This window comes from Carassius gibelio, chromosome B13 (assembly GCF_023724105.1).
Source record: "Carassius gibelio isolate Cgi1373 ecotype wild population from Czech Republic chromosome B13, carGib1.2-hapl.c, whole genome shotgun sequence".
NCBI classification, from domain to species: domain Eukaryota; kingdom Metazoa; phylum Chordata; class Actinopteri; order Cypriniformes; family Cyprinidae; genus Carassius; species Carassius gibelio.
The window spans coordinates 30042284-30065982 of NC_068408.1; the positions used below are offsets into that span (position 1 = coordinate 30042284).

Below are 23699 nucleotides of genomic sequence, written 5' to 3' on the forward strand. Positions count from 1 at the left end.
CTCCCATATTCCAATTCGTCTTGGTTGAGTCAGTTTTGTTATGTCCAGCCCAGTTGGTCCACTCAAATAAACAGATATACATTTTTTCTTTGATTCACCAGCAGCGTAGAAATCGCACACTTCACTCTTATGTAATTCCCATAATAGCTTAAATCATGACAGAAAAAGCACATGCTCCCTCTGAACCCAGCGTGTTCAAATACAACATCAGGTTATAGATATGAACATGCAGTGAACATCATTGACCCCAATCCGAAGGTCAAACAAGGGTTTTCGCACCTCAGTAGCATCCACTGATTATTTAACCTCTTTTGATGGAGATGGAAAGCCGCTGATGCCCTTTGTGAGACAGCCTCATTTCCGCACTCCAGGAACATTTTGTTTGTCCTCACTGATGGAATTTCAAGCACGTTGTTTCACCCATCTTTATGCATGAGCTCTAACTGTGGGGTAGAGACATATTCCTATACAGGTCATTGTTGAGCTAACATAATCATCTGATTGTGTCATGAGAGATGCTTTATTTGATCTTAATCATCTGCACAGAGTGTACGCAAGCCCACGTTCGCACAATCCATTAGTTTTCTGCCTGCTAAGAATCCCCCCAGGCTCCTCTATTAGTTAAGTGAGTATGTCTACCAGAGACAACTGGATCTGGAGAGGTTAGACAGCCTGGCTCAGTCGATATCAGCATCTTTAAATAACAGTAACATGGATTTTAGTTTGTATCATATGTTTGTAATAATGTAGTTTTATGGTAGCGGGGATAAACTATATATATATATATATAGGCAGTCCTGTTGAAACCCCAAGCAAGCTGAATTACTACAGAGTTATACAAACTGGAAAATCCCTAGCAACTGTCTAGCAACTACTCAGAACACCTTCACAACCACATGACAAGGCCTGTGTCACATCAAACATAAGATCCCTCTTCAAGCCGACAAAGTTTTCAAAGGCTCATATAACACGCAGACTTCAGACTGTTTAAAACTTCTAGGCAAGGCTGTCAATCCAACATTCAAAGTTAGTCTTGAATTTGACTTCTGTAGTTGTGATGGTGCTGGTTTGGTCCTTTTCTAGCTGGGGAACCACACAGCAATCCAGTTCAACAGTAAACATAGACAGTGAAACTACCAGAATAGTTGACCAGCCAGAACATCCATCTTTGTATCTGAATAAAAGTAAATGTATATCTACACAAGATTTGTTTTCGTGACAGAACCTCCGCAGTGCAACAGAATGACAGCGACAGGAAAATAAATAAATAAATAAAATAAAAAAAGAATAAAAGAATAAAAAATACCAATAAGTAGGTAAGGAATGTGTGGCGAGTGGGGCGGGGCCGAGAGGTGTGGGAACGAGGAGTGAGGCCAGGTGTAGTGATTGAAGATGAGCTGCACCTGCGCCCCACCGCCGGTATCGAGTCCCACGTAGGAGATGGAAGGATATAAAACTGGAGCGACGGCCGTGAAGGACGAGAGGACCAGGCCTGGGTCTTATTTTATGTTTTGCTTTTTATTTGTGCGCATCAGTCGTCCGCGAGGGGCTGACGCGCTGTTTTGTGTTTATTTTTGTAATTAAAATGTTTTTTGATTGTCCGCCGGTTCCCGCCTCCTTCTTCCGGATGAATATGGAGATTTGTATTGTTACAGAATGACAATATACAACATGACAATTGTATGGCAGGTATATTAAAAAAAAAGCAGTTATGTATGTACAGGTATGTGCAAAACTTAAGTGTTCACTAAGTATGTAATAATAATAATAATTCATTACATTTATACAGCGCTTTTCTAGGCACTCAAAACACTTTACATAGACAGTGTGCAGCATCCATCTGGATGATGCGACGGCAGCCATATGTGTTAGATAAATAAGTATGTGTATATAAATATAAATAGTGTAGTGTGTTCCACAGTCATTACCAATTGTTCATTAAATGGATTGCTTAAGGGAAGAAACTGTTCCTGTGTCTGGTCGTTCTGGTGCTCAGAGCTCTGTAGCGTCGACCAGATGGCAACAGTTCAAAGAGGGAATGTGCTGGATGTGAGGGGTCCAGAGTGATTTCACTGGCCCTTTTGTTCACGTTTGATAAGTACAGTTCTTGAATAGAAGGGAGGGTTGTACCGATGATTCGCTCAGCAGTCCGGACTACTCTCTGTAGTCTTCTGAGGTCGGATTTAGAAGCTAAGCTGAACCGGACAGTTACTGAAGTGCAGAGGATGGATTCAATGATGGTGGAGTAGAACTGTTTCAGAACTGTGGCAGGTTAAACTTCCTCAGCTGGCGAAGGAAGTACAACCTCTTTTGGGCCTTTTTCACAATGGAGTCGATGTGAATGTCCAACTTCAGGTCCTGAGAGATAGTGGTGCCCAGAATGACTCTGTTCATGGTGGTGAGTGGGGGGAAAGCAGGGGGTTTCCTCCTGAAGTCCACGATCATCTCCACTGTTTTGAGCGTGTTAAGCTCCAGGTTGCTGAGAGTACATCAGGCAGCCAGCTCTTTAACTTACTGTCTGTAAGCAAACTCGTCACCGTCCTGAATGAGGCCGATGAATGTGGTGTCATCTGCAAACTTCAGGAGCTTGACAGAGGGGTCCTTAGATCTGCAATCGTTAGTGTACAGGGAGAAGAGCAGTGGGGAGAGAACACAGCCCTGGGGAGCTCCGGTGCTGATTGTACGGGTGCTGGATGTGTTTTTTTCCCAACCTCACTAGCTGCTGCCTGTCTGTCAGGAAGCTGTTGATCCACTGACAGACGGAGGTGGGCACAGACAGCTTTGTTAGTTTGGGCAGGAGGAGGTTCATATGAATATTATTAAACCTCTAGGTGCCACGGTCGAGTTTACTCGACACGATGCTGCACTGAAAAAATGGCCAATGACGTTCAAAAAAACGTAATGCTTCTTTACAAAATCTTTGAGCTAGAGCACATTGAATCAGTGCGAACAAAAGCGGAGCTAGTGTGAGAGTGATCTATTTTATCAGAGCAATATTGTCAACGTCAGCGAGTATTGGCATTAGATTATTATTATTATTATTATTATTATTATCTGATGGCATCAATAAAGCTTATATAAACCCGCAATGAAGTGTTGGGACTTCTATTCGCAGACCCTGATTCTGAAGGGGAATATCTGCATTCAGAAAATGACGGTGATTCTGAAAGTGAAAGTATAGCCCTACACCAAGCACAAACGGTGAATCCTTTGCCCAATGTAGATGGTGCTTTGCCCAATGTCAGTGGTGTGAACAATGTTTCCTGGGGTCAGAGTGTTCATCGCAAAATTATCAGGTGTGTTAGTGTTGCGGGGAAAGAGGCGGGAGATTTTTACCACGCTAGACATGTAGCTTTGTCTTCTGACCGTGTGCCTCTCCTCAATCGCTGCGACAGTATTGTAGTAGAGACTTTTTCTAATGCCACTGGGTATGTTAGACGAGGTCGAATATTCATAGGACAGTTAGGGGGCAACGTGGAGGCAGGATGGGGAGTCGCAATGACAATGACAATAGTCTGAGCTATGCACACTCGGCGCGTGCGCGAGGTAGATCTGGCCGCACTGCTCAAAGCAGGAGCAGAGGCGATGTGACACGGGGCATAGCTTTTGAACCGTACAAGTCTTGTCTACTTGTGTTTGTGTGTAATATGAATAATATATATGTGCCCCATACATGGAATCAGAGTGCCTGCTGTATGTAGAAAATTGAAAATCTCTACAGCAAAAGGCCAACCGCTATATGAATTCGGTTTGTTTCTACCATTTATTAGTAATGATTTACACAGTTTGTTTACTACTTACTATTTACCTCGGCATTCAGTATTGTGCAATAAAGCACACAGAAGGTGAGGGACATTTTGGGGGGAAAGAAGTGCTGCATTTTATCATTTAAAAATTTTATAATTCAAGATGACCACCACCATATGACGTCATAATATGCAAATTAGATGTGAAAATGCAATCCCTATATAAACATTGGGTCATCCTTAATATTTTTATAATTGACAAAGTCTATATCTTTTATCACTTTTAAGATATAGCCTTTTGAAATTAAGATGTCAAAATCGAACGTTTTAGGAAAAAACTTCTGCCGCCTAAAGGTTTAAAATGCGTATATGTCCTTGATCTACTAAATTTTGGTTACCTGGACTTTCAGTGGGGAGACAGAAACCTCTCAGGTTCAATTACAAATATTGTTAACACTTCATTTTAATGACAAATCCTTAGTATTAACTAGTTGCTTATTAGCATGGCTATTTACAAGCATGCTAGCGCTTTATTATTACTTACAGTATATAGTGCATTGTAATGCCATATTCTGCATGATCATATTTAAGATCCCTTTAATCCTACCTGGGATTAAGTAACCAAGTCTGATAATTCTGCAAAGACAGTGTACTTGATAACGTCAGTCATCTCACCTTGGTTACTGCAATTTTCCTCAATGTATATACAAAAAGACAAAATATGATATCAGGCACCACTGCCACTGTTTTCATTTAAACATATTAATAGCCACATAAATGTAGTTCAGGGAATTTGCATGCATTACAGTCAATGCATTGTCTCTTTTCATTTTAACATATTAATACAATAACAGAATAAATATCAAAGATTACCTGTTAGATTTACCCAAAATTTATTATATCTTATATTTAACCACTACAGAGACATCAGAGCCAGCGGCAAATGTCAGAAAGACTAGCCAAGTTGACGCTACTCTCATCTGGAAACATGAGCACTAATCGTGTGGAGCTCATGTCTCATGTTAAATCAGTCCCTCCAGAAAAACTCGGATTTTTTTTGTGATTGTTGCGGGCAAAAATCCTTGATTTTGCGGCGCGTTTTCTTAAAAAATCAATGGAATATGCAGGATTTTTTTGCAATTTTATGCAATGAAATTGCGTGAACTTGCAAAAACTGCGGTTTGATGAAAAAGAGAAAAAAAGGTGATTCCCCCAACAAGGCTACTACCTTAATGTAAAGAGTAATTTCTTATTACTTCCTATGATAAGCGAGCATACTAAATCACAGAATATTTAAGTTGCAATCTCTTACTGCACCGTAAATTATTTGACATACTACTAATATAATTACAACTGTAAGTTTTTGGTACTATTCTGTAACAAAAAAGTGCAATCTTACAACTGTAAAGTTGCATCAACTTCTGAATGAAACGACAACAGTGTTAGTAACCGCAGTTTCCACAAGTTCTCGCAATATAATTTGGCTCCACTGTCATGTAACAAATCGGGAAACTGCTTTGCGCGTTCTTTTGCGCTTATTTTTGTTGGCAAATAAGAATGATTTGCGCGCTTCAAGTTTGACCCTGGTTTCACCGCGGGGTTTGCAGATGATGTTCACGTCACGTAGTTACGTCACTTCATAAGGTTCCCATGGCAATAGGGGGAAATGGCGCTTTACTTACTGTGAAGTAAACGCAACATTTTTTTACTTTCTGCTAATATATATGTGAGTTTTTTGCAATGGAAATACAGGGATTATGAAATCATGCTAGCCCCGCATATTTTGCTTTCTGAAATCGTCAATTTATGCGGCAAAAGAGCGGCATATTTGAAAAAATGCGACCCCGCATAAATAGGCGGACTTTGGCTGATTATGCATTAAATCAGGCGATCGCATAATCGCGTTTTTCTGGAGGGACTGTTAAATCGGTGAAGCACATTTTCAGATTTTCAGCTCTGTCTTTATAAATAAACCACAGATTTGAGTTTTAAATGACAATTCTCGCATGAAAAACTTTTAAAACTACATTTTAGGACACAATAACAGTAGCTCAACTGGTAGAGCTTTGCGTTAGCAAGCAAGCAAGCTAGCGCAAGGTTGGGGGTTCGATTCCCCGGGAACACATGATAGGTAAAAATTGATAGCCTGAATGCACTGTAAGTCGCTTTGGATAAAAGCGTCTGCTAAATAAATAAAAAAAAATATTTATTTATTTAAATTTAATATTTTAAACAATTATGCGAATAAATGGTGGTTGAAATACAATGTTGCGTGACCAATCAGCATGTTAAGTGCCCTAATCCAACCCACGTACTACCTCGCGCAGCATGATTTTCTGAGGGGCAATTTTTTACCCAGAACTTTCCCAGACCTAAAGTCTCTAGTTCCTAGGGAAAGTTCCTTGCGGTGGAAATGGGGCTAATGACATACAGAAGTATTTTGTGGTGGTCATGGCGCATTGATTCACAGAAAGTAGTTTGTGAAGGTTAATCCTTTTAGCTGTCCTCAGTCAGAGCTCTTCAGTGTAGAGGTGTGAGGTTATACGAACTAGACGAGAGACTGTGAGCCATTTGCAATGCTTTTATACACTGCCGCTGCAGCTTCCTTTTATCAATAGACCATGCTTAAAGCTAATGAGGTAAATGGCTTGCTGAGTACTTATGACCTTTTAGCCAAAGTGGGTGCTTCCAAGTAGTCCAGAGAATGAGTCAGATTTGATTGGGGGGCAGCAGCGGATGAGCGGATCTGAGTTTCATTTTGCGAGGTGGGTGATGGCTTGAAAAAGAGTGCAGCAGGCACAATTGAAAATCGTTTTGAAATCCAAGGGAGATGTGAAGAAAATTTTGCTGTTTCACAGGCCATTTCATCATATTGTCTGTCACTTTAGTTTATTTTTAGTCTCTGAAATCTGTTATTTATGTCACCTTCAGCAAGGAGAGGCAGCATGCCATCACTGCATTTATCCATTGTGGCGACCTCACACAGTGCACATACTGTTCAAAGCATAGCTAACATACAGGATCCTTAGGCCAGGATAATGACTTTAACAAGATCATTTAGGAGTTAATGGGGTGTGATGCTCTCTCATCAATTAAGCCATATGAGAAGATGCATACGTACAATGCACGTGTGTGGAGCAAAGACACACGACTGTAATAAACAGGCCCATGTTCAGTCAAAGACAGCAGGAGACCAACCACTTGTAGGAAAACAAATAAATGTAGTACTCATATTAGCAAACATCTTTCACCTTTTCGCATAAACGTGTATGTTGTGAGTATGTTGTACTCACATTTCTCTGCTGAGAGATGTATGTACTCACATTTCTCTGGTGGACACAATAACACACACAATGTCCTTAAAAAATAAACAAATCTTCAAAAGTCTTTATTTGAAAGCCATAAAAATACAAAAGTGCTCAAAGCACTGCTCAAAGCAGCTTCAGATTATTACTCCAAGTCAGAAGATATCAATTTCCTTCTTTTTTTTTCTTTTTTTTTTTTTTTGTAGAATGCATGTTGTTTTCATTTGTCATTTGTCTTCCAGCAGTAAGGTGCACATTTCTGCATGAGTTTGTATGATAGTGTATGATTCTCAGTCATTCCATGTATGATGGCCAGTTTTTCCTCTGCGACTATTATAAATTTGGTTACTATATATATGATGCCCAGTTTTTTTTTTTTTATTATTATTATTATATTTTTTAGATCTTAAGATTTTGAAAGTCATCTTATGTATTCCAGCCTTTATGAAAAAATATGAAATGTATAAACTTAAAATTATAAATGATTATAAACACAACCCATTGTAGAAACCTTAAATTAATGTCTTTCTGCTATCATTCTTGCATGTAGCACAACGTTGACATGGAAAAACGTAGCCCATCATTTTTATAGCAATAAATATATCAGCCCTAACTAAGAAATGTCTAATATTCCTATCCCTATGATATATGAAAAGCCAGAGGCTCTGAAATAAAAAATAATAAAAAAGTAAAGCAAGCAGGATTGCAATTTAATACATGTCACTGTTTGTAAATGATTCCCTTGATCTTTTGACAATCACGAGGAAAAGATGTAAAGCAAACCACACACACACACACACATCTTTCATTTTCTTTCATCTGTACTTTCTTGATATTTTATTAAAATTTTTGTTTTTTATATATATATATATATATATATATATATATTTTTTTTTTTTTTTTTTTTTTTTTTTAATCGATAGCCATTACACATAAAAATGCTGTCTATGTAGATAAAAAAGATGGCCACCAAAGTAAATGACCTGCCTTAAAGGCACTTTGACAGAATCTGCACCTGCAAAACTATTCAAAGAGATAATAACACCTGTAACGTTTACAACAACCCTTTGCATATTTAATTATTGAATATTTTGGCTAATTTGTTTATAAATGTGTCTAACAACGAGGTGCCATTAACACACACAACATACCAAAGCATGTAGCAACATTGTAGAAACCACTCAGAAAACTCTAACAACTGCCCAGCAACCACAAAAGCTTTTAGTAACCACTTGGCAAAATTTCAAATCTCTGTTCAAACTGCTGCTCATTTGCAACTGCTCTCAACTTTACCGCATCACTGCACATGCCCACATAACACAATGATCTGCAGCGACGGGAAGTCATTTATTTTCTATGAGCAACAGCAACCATTGCTGTCACTCATTGAAAATGAATGAATTCCAGTCGCTGCAAATCACTTTATACAACAATTTTTTGTAAATAGCATATCAAGCAACCCAGAACATCCTTAGCAATACACTAGCGACCATCTAGCAATGCTATGACAACTGCCTAGAGCACCCTAGCAGCCGTCTACCTTGTCCTAGCAACACCCAAGCAACCATGTATCAACATTCATACAGCCACTCAGAACACACCCCTTCAAACTTCAAATCTATCTTCATAAACCACCACATCGCGCATTAACAAAATGCATATCTCTTTACGTATTGCTTATATGTAAATGCCCTAGTAGCCACCTAGAACATCATAGCAACTGTCCAGGATAACGAGGCAATCCTGAAATTGGAAGCTTTTTCTCTGTGTACTGCAAGATGAATGCAATGTCCAACATTGCTGTTAAGTCTACATATATATATATATATATAGTTCAAGATGCACTGAATAAATAACAAAATGAGTAAATAAGTAAAACCAATTTAATTAGTCTAATAAACATAACCTAGTCAATACATATGGAAATGTATTTGGTCACACTTTGGTTTAGGAAAGAATTCCCACTATTTAATGAATATTAAATACAAATTTTGCATCAATAAACCCATAATTTCCTAATTTTAATAATAAGGGTAGTCACGTAAGGGTAGTTTAGATATGGGGTAGGGCTAAGGAATTTAAAACAAGGTCATGCAGAAAAAGGCATTAATATTTGTTTAGAAGTACTAATAAATATCCAGTATGTCAGTAATATGCATGCTAATAAGTTACTAGTTAACAGTGAGAATTGGTCCTTAAAATAAAGTGTTAAGATTTTATCTCTCTCATGCCTATCCCCAATTGTCCTGCAAAATCACATCCACTGCCCTGCAACAGAACAATAATCAAGTGGTAACCCTAATCTAGCAATGCCATAGCAACTACCCAGGAAACTCTAGCAACTGTTCAGGGGTGCATTTTCTGTACAGCGATTTAAATCATTGCTTTCCATCGTTTTACTCTATTTGAAGTTTGTATAATCGTGGGTTCCCTCTTACATCATACTCTGGGGTTACCTTTTGCATTTATTGTTAATGTTTGTTGACACATCTGAAATATATAGATTGAAACACATGTATATATTGACATGGAATAAAGAATATAGAATGTACTGCATGTTAGCTTGCTTATTGTACCCAAGAGCCTTATCTAAGTACAAGATTATACTAACAAGATGATATCTTTCAAGGGTTACAGGTAAAGCATGAAAAGCAGCGGTATGGTTACTGAGACTTGTGGTACTCCATACTGTACTTGTATTCTATACCTCTTATGATACTAAAAATAAACTATGCTTCTAATCACAGATATAGAGCTGTATCGAATTGCTGAATTATGTTGGCAAAAACAGAACTTGCAGTGATATTATACAGAAATGCACCCCAGATAAACTTAGCAACTTTCAGTCAACTGTTCGCCCAAAAGGATATTATAGCACATGCTTCTCTAAAAGAGCATTGCTCTGTGGTGGCTCTGAGTGAAGGTCTTGTGGCGGATATGCAGATCAGGATGAGCAGGACTGGGAAAACTCCGTTTGAATGTTAAGGTCCTCTCTCCCAAAGACTGCACGTGTGGAAGCAGCTTCTATGTGCAATTGCCATGAGCATCAGTATGGCATCAGCTGTCTGATGAAATGGCACAGCATTTTATGCATTAATGGCTCATGCAGGGTTAATGGGTTTCATCAGAACACTCCAATAACTCCACTAACAGCCAAAGATCTTGCCTTTCCCAAGTACAATTCTGGTTATTTAACAGTTACTGCTTGCAGAATGGACATTTCTAAACAAAATAATAGATTTTAATATTGTTAGTGACAGCTTAACAAGTAAATGCTGTGACTATACGTTGGAAAAGTCATTGAGCAGGCACTGATCGCGTGGCTATTTTTTACACGCTTTGTAATTTCCATACTACCATTTGGAATACCGATGCAGCCAAGAGCCATGTCTTCAAGCTTTTAGACAAAAATCATTAGAAAGAGGTGAGATCCCTTTAAATAATGAAGGATTTTCCTCTCTTTCTTTGGTTCTCTCACCCAAACAGATCTTTTATTTGTTTCCATAGTAACTAAAAGACTGTCTCAGTACCATTAAATGAGGACTCTTCCCTGGCTGTAAATAGTGAGAGGATGTGGGGGTTGGGAGCATGGCGGGATGGCGCCTCTCAGAGGCCGTATGAATACACTGTGTTTTTAATCTGTCAAAGCCTCCTTTTCATGTTTGTATGATTTTGCACGGCTATGTTCAAGCTTTGGATTTGTGAGTGAAGTTTGGGTCGGTCAGGTGGCAGCCGCAGCTGTTGTCTTCATGCTTATGTGAGGCAGGAACACATGGGCTGCTACATTTAGCCACGCATGCAGTCTGGGCACAACAGAGCGCTGCTAACAACTGCTAATGAGCTGCCGTCTTAGGAAAGATACAGTTATCCTACAGTGACCTGTTCTTATGTAGGCTAATGCGTGTTGATGTTATGCACTCTTTGTTTAGCAGTTTTGGCCTTTCAGTGGGTGTTTACTGAACATAAAAATAAAAGATAGGAATCCAAAAATAAATAGAGCTGAATTTAGTGCACAAAAGTTACCACAAGGTTTTGATCGTTATCTCTTTTATGATATTGATCTCTCTCTCTCTCTCTCTCTCTCTCTCTCTCTCTCTCTCTCTCTCTCTTGGATGTCCTTTTGCAAAGATGTTGTCTTATTCTTCAAGATCATTTCACTGATATTTTGAGCTCCATTGATCCGATTTGCTGTCAGCCAGTCATTCATGTTCATTTATAAATCAATCATTGAATATGCAAACTGAATTTGCAAAATTATTCGTTAATACTAATAGTAACCAATTCTCACTATTAACTAGTTGCTTATTAGCATGTATATTACTTAGCATATTGGCTATTTATTAGTACTTATAAAGCATGTATTCTGCATGACCAAAATCCTAAACTTAAATCTGATGCTGCTAAGAAGAACATTATTTGGTGTATTTGGTGTAACGCAATGTGCTTATGCAGTTTTGAAAAAAAAAAAAAGAAAAATATTCCATATAATGCACATTACTGTTTCTCCTCTATGCCCCGCCTTTGTGTAGATTTTTACAAGGTTCATTGGTCTGAAAAAGTGAGATGTTCTCTGATTGGCCAACTATCAGGTGCATTGTGATTGTCCGAATGCCTCAAGCGTGTGATGGAAATGTTACGCCCCTTAACATATGCTGTTTCCCAGACCAGCAGCATGAGACTCAGTCCAGCTGCTCTGCTCGTGCACATCCCATCATCGGTTCTCTTTTAGCAGATCAGTCAATGTACTGTTACTAGTAACTGAATAACTCAGCATATTGGTTTATTTCATGTCAGAGGGAGTGTAAGGCACGTTTATAAACCGAATAATTTAAGTCATTTGTGGATTAGTGCATATTGGAGATGCAAACTGTTTCAAACAATACAGTTTGATTTTGTGACCTGATTCGACCGGTTCACTAAGAAGATCCAGTTAAATAGAAAGATTAATTTGCGATCCAGACATCACTAGATGAGACAAAACCATTAAAACCTATTACAAATGAGGCATTTGCTGCATCCAGTGAGGACATAATTACTGATTATAAAGACTTATACATCAAGTTCTCTAATTATAATCAACAAAATGCACACAATGTAAAAAAGAGCTTAATAAATCGACAACTTCAGTGATTTTAAAGGGAGCCTTCTTTACTTGCTTTCATACAATTTAAGTAAAGTAAAAAAATAAATAAAAATTTAAATGTGGTTGTGTATCATATTCCTTAAAATGTGAGAGTGCAAGATTTGTGTGGTTCACATGAGTTTGATATGCAACATGTATTCTTATTTGTCTGAAATGTGAAACTGCCATTTTATTTGCAGTCTATAGCATTTTATAATTAGTTGTGCAATAATATTTAACTTAACCTGCTTTATATCTTTATTATTTAATGCAAAATAAATAAATTAAGACAAGTTTATAAGAGTCATGCATCCGTTTAATCTGGATCAAGAAAAACTAATGATCAACTAATTGGAACAACATCGGCTGTTAGATAATTTTAAAACGTCGAATATCCTTCAATTTACAGCTTATAATGGTAGACTTTGTAAGATTTATTTTCAATGCAGATCCCATACTGTAACCTAAAAGTAATGTGCTCTATTATTATACATATTCAAGTGTTTGTGTGAGAATTGTTAATGTGTATGCATGACAGGGAGGTGCCCTTGTGATCACTAGAATTTTTTTCCTGATAATGAAATAACTTAAAATTGGGATGTCTCACATAAATGATAAATATATCTACAGAAAGCTTGAAATGTCCACTTTTAAACTAACCAATTCAAAACGAAAGCATTATGTAATCTGTGAATGTTGCATTTCTCTTTAAAGGCACGTACAGTATACTGTGGAGATGAGAGTCAGCACCGTGAATTTCCTCTTGCAGCCGACAAGAAAACATTAGTTTATTAATAAATAATTAAAATGTCTCCTTTTTCACAATTATTGAGATACTTCTGCCTGTGATTTGTTGCAAACTTAATGGATGAGCTTGAGAGCAGAATATATAAAGACTCATTACGGATTATAGATGTATTACGGATTATAGATGTAAATTTTATATAAACGTGTGATCAGTTGAATAATGACTTAAATGAACGACTACTATTAACTAGAAAAAATCTTACATGGGGAGCAGACCTATTAAATACCCTCTAGACATCTCTGTTAAAGTTTTTAAAACATTTTACACACTCTGCTTCCATAACGGAGAGATGCCTTAAGATTGATTTTTCCTCTTAAACACAAAAATGAACATTTAAATAAAATCAATATTTTATGTTTTGAGAATGGCCAACCCTTCACCATTCTATAGATATTGTTGCTTCTGGTTTGTGCATTGTAAATCACAGAAAGACTACAAAATATATTGTCTTCCAAAAACTCAGGTCTTTTTTGTCACATCCATAACGCATGTGTATTTCCCAAAACTAAAATAGTCTATAAAACACGTTCATAGACGGATACATTTCTGATGTCTGGACTCTGTTTGGGATTTAGAAAAACATAAAGAGATGGTCCAATATATTGTTAATGAATAGGCTATATTATGTAAGAATTTATATTTTATACGTCAAAAATATAGTTTGGACGCAAAAACAACCAAAAAAGTAATGAAGATTTGTTTTTTGTTTTTTTGAGTTATGGAAACTTTTTCTGAAACTACATTTACATTTAGTCATTTAGCAGACGCCTTCATCCAAAGCGACTCACAAATGAGGAGATGTAATAAACTATGTTGTGCTAGTAGTCAACATTTGAAGTGGATCAAAATATTTCTTCAAAGTTGTCCTAAAACCTAAAACCAAAATGTGTTTTTGTCTTAGGACAACTTTGAAGAACGTTTTTGATCCACTTCAAATGTCACTGTATATACTTAAAATTGTGTTAAAACTAACAATTATTAAGTTGAATACTCAGAAAAATTAAGATATTCTAACTAAGTTGTTCTAAGTTGCCTTTTTCACATTGTTTTAAATTTGATTTAATCATGGACATAATTTTTGAGAAAATTATACCTAATGCTGCCAGGAAACCAATTTTTTTTAGCACTTTCAACCAAATGCCTTCTGAATGAAACGGGTTTTCAACCTAAGCAAATGCTCTACTCTTCAGCACAGTGGTAATCTCATAAAAACCAACAATTTAACAGAAACACTTTTAAATACTAAAAGAACCAAGCACTGAACATCTCTTCTCCTGTTCTGATCTTGAATAGAAATGCCTAAAATATGAGTTTATTTCTACATCACTGCTCGTTATTCAGTCACATGCAAAGCATGCTGGGAACCTGAAATGTGAACTTGAAAAAAGTTATGGAGCTAACTGCATTTAGTACAACTTAAATAATGTTTTAAACAAACTAACATATATTTTTAAGTTGAAGTTACACACAGTATTATGTTGATGTAATTATCAACATTAAGATGTCAGGTCAACTCATTAAAAAATGTTTAAAACTAGAAATTTTAATTAAATCAATAAATTTGAATTTTTAACTCACACTAATACATTAAGTATTGGCAACAGATCCACGGAATTATTTTTAAGAGTGCAGGGGCTGGATTCCCAAAACATTCTTAAGAATAAATTTCTTCTTAACTCCCATTTTCTTCTTATTTTTGAACTTTAGAGAAAAAAGTTAAGAATATTTTGTATTCCCAAATATTCATCTTAAGAATATTCACATTTTTTTTTCTTAAGATTGTTCTTAAGATAAAACTTAAGAATTGTAATTCTTGAAAAAAATCTTCTTAAAAATCATTGTAAATAACTTAAATAACTTGTTAGGACAGCATCAGACTGGTCTTAAATCTCAAACAGTAAGTATAAATAAGTATAATAATAAAATGAATTTATTGGGTTATTTAAAATTAATTGTTACATTTAAGCATTTCAACAACAGCTACATATAATACATAGTAGGAATATTAATAGGGATGTGTACAAGTTCTCTGACGTGACAGCAATGACTGATAATAAAAACAGTGATCGGTGACTCGCTTATGTGTGACACTACATTTTGTTGACTTCAAAACTCAGTAGCAACTCTAAAACAGCACACAAATGAATGAAACATATTGCTGCAGCTTGAGACAGGCTATTTTAAAAGTAACTGTTCAAAAACATTCAGCATTAAAAAACGTGAAACTGAACGCCAGTCAAAGGCGCGACAAAAATAGTGTGCTTGCTTACAATTATTAGGTTAATCTGCTGGAAGCGCAAAAAGACAATAAAGTGTGAGTTTATCTGTGTATTCATTCAGATAAGAATAAAATTAAAATGTTCTGAAGAATATATCTGAGATCTTATTAAGAGTTTTTTCAAGAAGTACTCTTAACAAAATTCTTACAAACTTGGAATTTATCTTAAGAAATTTCTTAACTTAGCCTATTCCTTAAGATGATTTTCGTGAATCTGGCCTTATGACTGTGAATGTCACTGTAACAGTATACAAACTTCATATTCACGGGAAGAAGGAGGCGGGAACCAGTGGACATTTAAATGAAACTTTAATAACAAACTAAACACAAAACAGCGCGACAGCCCCTCGTGGACGACAGTCGCACACAAACAAAAACCAAACACAAAATAAAGCCCAGGCCTCCTTGTCTCTCATCCTTCACTGTCGTCGATCCTGATTTATATCCTTCCATCTCCTTGGGACTCGAGACTGGTGAGTGTAGCAGGAATCGCTCATTTCCCAATCACTCCACTGGCCTCGATCCGTTCCCACGGCTCTCAGCCCCGCCCCACTCTTCACATACCCCCATCGCCCCTCGCAGGTACTCACGAGACTACGCCCCCCCTCCCCATCTCTCTGGGGGGACCGCTCACGGTGGCTGCGGGAACCTGGGGGTAGGACAGACAGACGAGGCGAGAGAAAAGGAGATGGAAGGATGAGGAGCAACAGTGACTAGAGAGGGGAGAAAGGAGATATTAAAAAATAATAATTTGTTCCAGTTCCCAGACACTGTGTGAAGTCTTCGGCAGTGCATGGCATGCATGGATGGCCCTTGGTGGACAACATGACACTCCTCCACTGCCCAGTGGACAGCGACGGCTCCTCTGATTTTGGGCAGCCAGCAGGAGTCCCCCGTTCCCTGCTCCTCCCCATTCTTGGTGGACGGCAGCAGGCTCCGGCTCCCTGTCGAACGGCGCCGACTCCTCCGCTCCCTCACGGATGGCAGCCACCCCTCCACATCGCGAGCGGCCGGCAGCGAGTTCGTCCATCCCCGTCAACAAACTTCAAATTCATGGGAAGGAAGTGGGAACCGGCGGACATTTAAATGAAAATTTACTAACAAACTAAACACAAAACAGCGTGACAGCGCCTCGCGGACGACTGTCGTGCACAAACAAAACTAAAACGTCTGGTCCTCTCTCGTCCTTCACTGTTGTCACTTCTCTTTTGTATCCTTCCGATCTCCTCTATGGGACCCGAGACCGGTGAGTGTAGTAGGTGTCACTCATTTCCCAATCACTCCACCAGCCTCGCTCCCACGCCAATTCCCACGGCTCTTAGACCAAGCGGAATCCTCTGCCAGCTGCTCCTGCTTCACAGCGAGCCCAACTCGTGCTAACTGCACCCAGGTTCACCGTCATCGTGAACCTCAGCTGTAGGAGATATGCGAGGAAATAATAGATTTAAAAAGAAAATTGGTGCTTGGTTTCCGAAACGGAAAACAAATACAGCTCGTTATCTCACTGTAAAAAATGATTTGATGAAAAAGTCATAACGTATTTTCAAGTTAGGCTACTTCATTTCATATAATTAATTTTATCATAGAAATATTGTTCCATGAAAAAAAAAATAGCTCACTATTAACTAGTCGCTTATTAGCATACATATTACATATTGGCTGTTTATTAGTAATTACAAAGCACATGTTAATGCCTTATTCTGCATGATTATATTTTAGATCCCTTAATCCTACCCCATACTTAAATTTAACAACTTCCTCACTATTAATAAGTAGCAAACTAGGAGTTTGAGGCAAAAATCCTACTTAATAATTAGTTAATTGTGATAAAAGTATGACCTTATGTATTTTTATAGAGATACTTATGACTAAGTCTCTATACTTAAGTCTCTATCTACCTTCACCTCAGTGGTGTTTGTCATGTATGATAGAGATTATATCTCTGTAGCTAATTACTTCGTCTGCTATGGCCTACTAAATGTGCTATTTGCAGGTGCAAAGTGGGCAAAAGGGATTTCTAAAACTTCCAATTATTCACAGCCTGTTGCACACAAACACACACACACACACACATACAAAATAAAGAAAGAATGAAACTCCAGACAGTCAGGCCTGAAGAATGTATATATCCAAAAACCTGAAATTTCCTTCCATCTCAGTGTGAAATTGTAGCTTTCTAAAGGCAAATCTTCCAACAAAAGGCAAGTGTGTGTGTGTATTTGCGTATGCCCACTTGCACACAACTGTGCACAACTCTGTGTTTATGTGTGTGTGTGTGTGTGTGTGTGTGTGTTTGTAGCTCCAAACAGTCTTCTCATGGTGAGTGTGAATGGAAGGTGATGTGATCAAAGCTACAGGAGCGAGTTTGCAGAAAACGGGGAGCCTCAGCTGCATTCTGACACCAGCTTTTCATGAGCTCACAGAAGCATTGTGAGGCAGATGAAGCAACAGACCTGTGGGTGCCAGAGCCCAGAGGCTTTAGCATGGGACTGATGTGCGAGGAATCTCAATTGAAGATCATTGTTACTGAGACCTGAGGGATGAAAGGAAAACAGCCAGAGTAGAGAGATCACAGGTGGCGTGGACTGCGATTTTGGAAGGCCAGGTTACTTGTTGGCATGGAGATAAAGGCAAATACGAGCTGAGATATGCCAGGGTTTAGGTACACAGAGAACTTGTTTAGTTCTAACCTCACGCTCTTTTGCTGTTCTTCACAGTTAGTGGCTTCAGGGAAGGGTGTTTTACAAATAACATTTTATGTAATCAGATTTCTTTTTAGTGTGGACTTTCTGAATTAGAAAGTGTGAACAACCTAAAGTGACAAAATTATTATTATTTTTATATATATATATATTTTTTTTAATCTTAAAAGTCAAACATATCTAGATGATGTAAATAGCATGAGATATGCATTATAGGCTACAGATTAAAGTGTATGTTTTTTTTTTTTTTTTTCATTCAAGAAGCCATTTAACTCGGATATACAGCATACAGCATGTCAGGATTTATTAAAACTACGCAGTGGAAAATTTGCAATAAAAAGGAGTGGACAGTAATTTTTGTGGCTGATCTTATTGCATAAGCATTTGTAGGACTTTCTCTTTCACATGCAACATTAATGGGAGAAGAATATTTAAATGAATCAAATTTGAATGATTACACAGGCTTGTGGTAGTCAATTTACTGGTATCTGCACCGTTATTTAACACCCAAAAGAGCATGTTTTGAACATTTTTGTTGGAATTGCACTCTTGTGCTAATTTTCCTTGTTTAGTAAATCTGGCCCCAAGTCTTGCACCTTTATGGTAATAATGGGTAATAATCACTCTTACGTAAAAAATAAGGTGGCTTAGAATAACAATGCAATAAAGTCAGAAGAATTGCATGGGTTCTGCTCCCTCTAGCTCTACAAATCCATGGCTTCTTGCGTACTCATTTATTACATATTTTATCTAATGTATTATGATTTCAGCTGACAATAAGAGGTTAGCAATCTGAATTCAATTTAACACATTTTATAATATTTAATTATCTATTACAGAATTGCATAGATTTTCATCAAGTCAGATTTCATATTGGCCTGGTAATTAATGGCTATTTTTAAGTTTTGCAATTATTATAAGTTGACTGATGAGGGTTTCTTGATGGCCAACATTTAGAGAGCAGGATGCATTAAACTGAGATAATGCACATATAACATATGTAGGCTAACATTTATACACTCCTGTTGCACACATTTTGTCTGAAAAATAAATAACTTTTGCTGAGCTGTTGGAATGATGCAGAGGTAGGTAGCACTTCTAGTAATCAACCAAGCAGGCACTGTTATCGACAACAGTCTGTAAATGGCAAAATATAGGCTGATTTCTTAAAATAGTTTCTACAAGTGGAGTTCCCCGACACTGCTTATCACAGATGACCCATTGGTTGCAAGGTCATATACGCTATGGGCCAGGTGTGACAGAAGCACTGTCGTTGATTAATATCTCTGTAAATACCCTTCGCTGACCTTCTAAGCCACAAATTTTTACGCTTGGCACTTTCAATAATCCTCTTGGTGACCTTTGTGGTTGATTTTCGCTTGTTGTTTTTTTTTTTCTTGTCATGCACAGTCAAACACCTAAGCATTTAGCCTCTACCCATTATGGGCCTGATAAAGAGATAACACACGCCAATGCACCAACACACAGATGATTTATAGTCTTCATTGGCTGTTCCTCCTCAATACTCCCTCTTTGCACTCAGAGCTGAATTACGAATCAGTTTTACTAAAATACCTGTCAGAGGCTATAGCAATTCCAACAGCCTTTCCACGAGGTTTGCATTATATGTTAATTGTAGGCCATTCTAGTAGCGCTACCACAAAGCTGGTTTGTGCAATCAATGTCAGGCCTAAGCAAATTAACCCAAGGTATGTACATTTTCCAATATCTTGTTATTGACTTTCTTGCTCCAATAAATGCTTAGGAGTTAAGCGAACCGCTTGCTGCAGGATGCAATGATCTGGTGTCATTAGCTTGTACAAGTCCACACAATACTTACTCCCACCGGGCCTGAATTGTGATTACTGTTGAGTTGTTATTAGGGAGACCAACTTCTGTATTTGATGTGATTTATGTTTGGTGCACGGTGATTTATTGTTAAAAACATCAGTGTCAGTCAAAACTGCTTTTCATTTCTTTTCTTTTTTTTTTTTTTTTTTTTTATTTCCGCTGGTAATTACTCCACTCGTCTGTTATTCAAACAGTGCGTGTGTGTGTGTGTGTGTGTGTGCGTGCGTGTGCGTGTGTGTGTGTGCGTGTGTGTGTGTGTGTGTGTGTGTGTGTGTGTCTATGTAAAACTTTTAATATATTTTAATGTGACTTTTAATTTTAGTATCAATGCATTAGTATATTTTAGCCTAACTTTAAATAAATATTATGCAATTTACCATTATTTCATATATGTAATCTATAGGTGTGCTTATGTGAAACTATATATTAGTATATAAGTAAATTAATATACAATGATCAATCATAGTTTATTTTAGCCAAACTTTGTGTAGTATTATAGTAGTATGTAATAGTTGAACCCCACTCTTCACATCCCTTGGATGGATAGACTTATGCACAATTCTTTTACGATTTAAAATTAAATGATATTGACCAAATATTGACTTTGGAAGTGCTCTATCGGGGGATTAGAACATACCTTAAGCACACAGAATGTGGACATGAAACAGAATCTGTGACACTCAGCCATGTAACAAATTGACTCCTGAAAGCACAGCAGCAAAGCCCTTCTTTTTTTTAGATCTGACCCATCATAATAATAAAAAAAATAAATTATGTGCTTGTAGTTTCCTGTTCTCTTCCTCTTTTGAAATTTGGAGAGCTCCCTTATCCTCACTGGACATCATGTATCTTATCCAGCACTAAAAATGTCTTCATTACCTTGTGTCATATGAACTGAACAAGAGAAAATATGAACCTTTAGGGTTGTTTCTCCCTTTTCAGCACCATGCGGTGGGCAGTACACTGGATCAGAGGGAGTGGTATTATCCCCAAATTACCCTCTCAACTACACAACAGGCCAGACCTGCTCCTACCACATCACAGTGTCTGCAGAATTTGGTAAGTAAATAAAGTTACTTACAAAGGTCACGGTTCAGTTTAGAGTAGAATTATTGGAGTAGGAGTAAAGATTTAAGGATTTAAAGGATGAATTTTAAGTTTTCAGTCAATATATAATTTCTGATGATTTCTAAAATGTGATAGAGAAAAAGGCAACGAAGAAGTCTTTTTTTTTTTTTTTTAAACAAAGGTCAAAACTCGTGTTATAATGTAGATTTTTTGAGGGTGCACTCTTCTAATAAATTAATCTATTACTTTTCCTACATAATTTTTACCAAAAAAAAAAAAATTGGTAAGAAATATATGCAGGAGTCTTAGACCTTTCCAACGATCTATAGTTTGTCAAGATTAGATTAGATTTAATTGTAATATAGTGAAGTAAATTTTTGTTTCCCTTATACGGGACGGGGTGACAGTTAAAGGGATATATATATATATATATATATATATATATATATATATATATATATATATATATATATATATATATATATATATATATATATATATATATATGTGACAGTTAAAGGGATATATATATATATATATATATATATATATATATATATATACGTATATATATGTATATATACGTATATATATGTATATATATATATATATATATATATATATATATATATATATAAAAAAAATCAGTGCCTGAATTGTAAATTTATTAACAGATATACAAAGATAAGGATATACCAACTAATTTTCTGTCCTCATTTCTCTTTTTAAGAACATTAGAGTTAGATAAGGTTACATTGTCATCACACATATAGTACTGGAAAGTTAATTAGTAGGTTTTTATAGCCAGTATAAACTAAATTACCTTGAATAATGCACTTCATTCAGATGGTGAGTTCTCAGCCTGTAGATAAAAACTGATGTAAACTTCCTGCCAAAACAGCACACACACATACACAGTGTGAATCAATAATTCATTGAATTGAATTAATAATAAAGCAAAAAAAAAAAAAAAAAAAAACACAAACTCAAAGGAAATTCACAAAGTACTCACATTTACATTAAACGTCTCCTTGTATTAAGGTAATATGAAGAAGTATATTTATGTGAAAGGCAATCGTTTTCAAAACAGACGTAGCTAGCACCAACAGTCTTAGATGCAGTAGCTAAGCTAATTGGTTAGTTAGCATCTAAACTCAACTCAGTCAGCAACATTAGTAGTCTTACTCAGCAAGATGTTCACTCAGTTATGTATAAGACAGAACTACATTAGCAAACAGTATCTAGACTTCTGTTAACATTCAGGAGAAAACATAAACATTATCTATAACTTGTAGCAACATACACCACAACTTCAGAATGTTAATTTGTTATGAAATGGCTTAATAATTAGATATTGAGCCACTTACCATTGTCTAATCTACTTCCTGAAATATTCAAAAAATGGCATAAATATATTTGAGCACTATAAGGTGAAAAAGATAGAAAGAAATGCGGGTTGGTGAAATATATTTTTGGCCTTGCTTCATATTCCACAACTGCACAAAACCACAGTTTACTAAATCCATTGCAAATCCTTGCAGGTCATGCATATAAAATGGGTGTGTAAGTAAAGATATAGCAATTGAAGTTTGTTGAAATGTTTATGAGCCAAAATAAATACAGTCAAAGTGAAATTTACGGAGCCACTAGCAGCGACCCTCCAGTTTTTCTGTACTGTTTGAATATGAAGCGAGGGCCGACATCTCATTACAGAGGAGATAATAGAGTCGTTGAAGTGGCCCGAGTGACCCCTTTCCACCCCCTCTGCTTAGCTGGCTCTCACACAAGCACCTGACATGCACAGCATGTCTCTGTGAGTTCCCCGGTCTCTCATGCCCTACCGCGTGAACCATGTGTCCTTTCTGACAAGCCAATGCGTTTAATCACAACGTCATCACTGGTCTCAGGTCAGAGGGAATGGACACTAGAAGGGATCAAACATACACAACATGCATGCATTAGAGACAGAGCTTAATGATTTTAGGTGTTGAGAGTACAATGATGGTAACACTATAGTACTTTGATCTAAACATTACTTATTTATTTAGCTATATATTGTTATTTGAAAAAGAAGTTCAGTAAATACACTAATTTAATTTTCAAGCATAAAGTGCTTGTGGTAAATCAAAATCTTGTGGGTTTGATTTGGTTTCTTTCATTGAAATGATCCAGTTCAGACGTTTGTGAACCACAAGCAAAGAACCAGCTCACAATTTGCAACTTAATTCCAACATGGGTCATTGTTTTTAGAATAGAGCTGCTGTACTGCTGCAGTATTAAAAAATGGTGTTCTGCAGTATGGGTTTACAGTACATGCATTTTATTCACAATTTCATGGAATGATTTCAATAATCAAAATCTTCTATTATAATGAATCGAATATCATGGGCCATTTTGATGGTACTATACATACTTCTGTGCAGACTGCTGCTTATTATGAACACTTATAAAACCATCGACCTGAATCATGTGTGTTGATGGGAAATTGATGTGACTGTATGTCTTCATTCATTGTACTTCTTTTGTTAGCATCGCTTCTCAGCAGTGGTGATAGTAACACGCTCTGTGCGTTTCATTTTATTTCCTTAGTGGTGTTTGGGCAATTTGCCTATTTCCAGACAGCCATGAACGACTCCGTTGAGCTATTTGATGGGCCCAATCAGAATTCTAGGCTGCTAAGCTCCCTGGCTGGGTCTCATTCCGGTAAGTAATAGCTTTACATTCATTCCAGTTTTGTTGCTTTGAGTTTGCTGTGAAATGCACAGAACTCTTTGAAAAGAACTACCGTAAACAGGCAAATATGGCTTTTTAAATCTGTG

General features: G+C 36.9%; 1 protein-coding gene across 1 annotated transcript in view; it reads left to right on the forward strand.

The window, feature by feature from the left end:
* LOC127970623 (CUB and sushi domain-containing protein 1-like) overlaps positions 1-23699 on the forward strand; it is a 531205-nt gene that overhangs the window by 419804 nt on the left and 87702 nt on the right. The window contains exons 31-32 of the mRNA XM_052573279.1: positions 20755-20871; positions 23470-23583. Coding sequence (XP_052429239.1) covers positions 20755-20871; positions 23470-23583 — 231 coding nt within the window. The remainder of the gene's footprint in view (positions 1-20754; positions 20872-23469; positions 23584-23699) is intronic.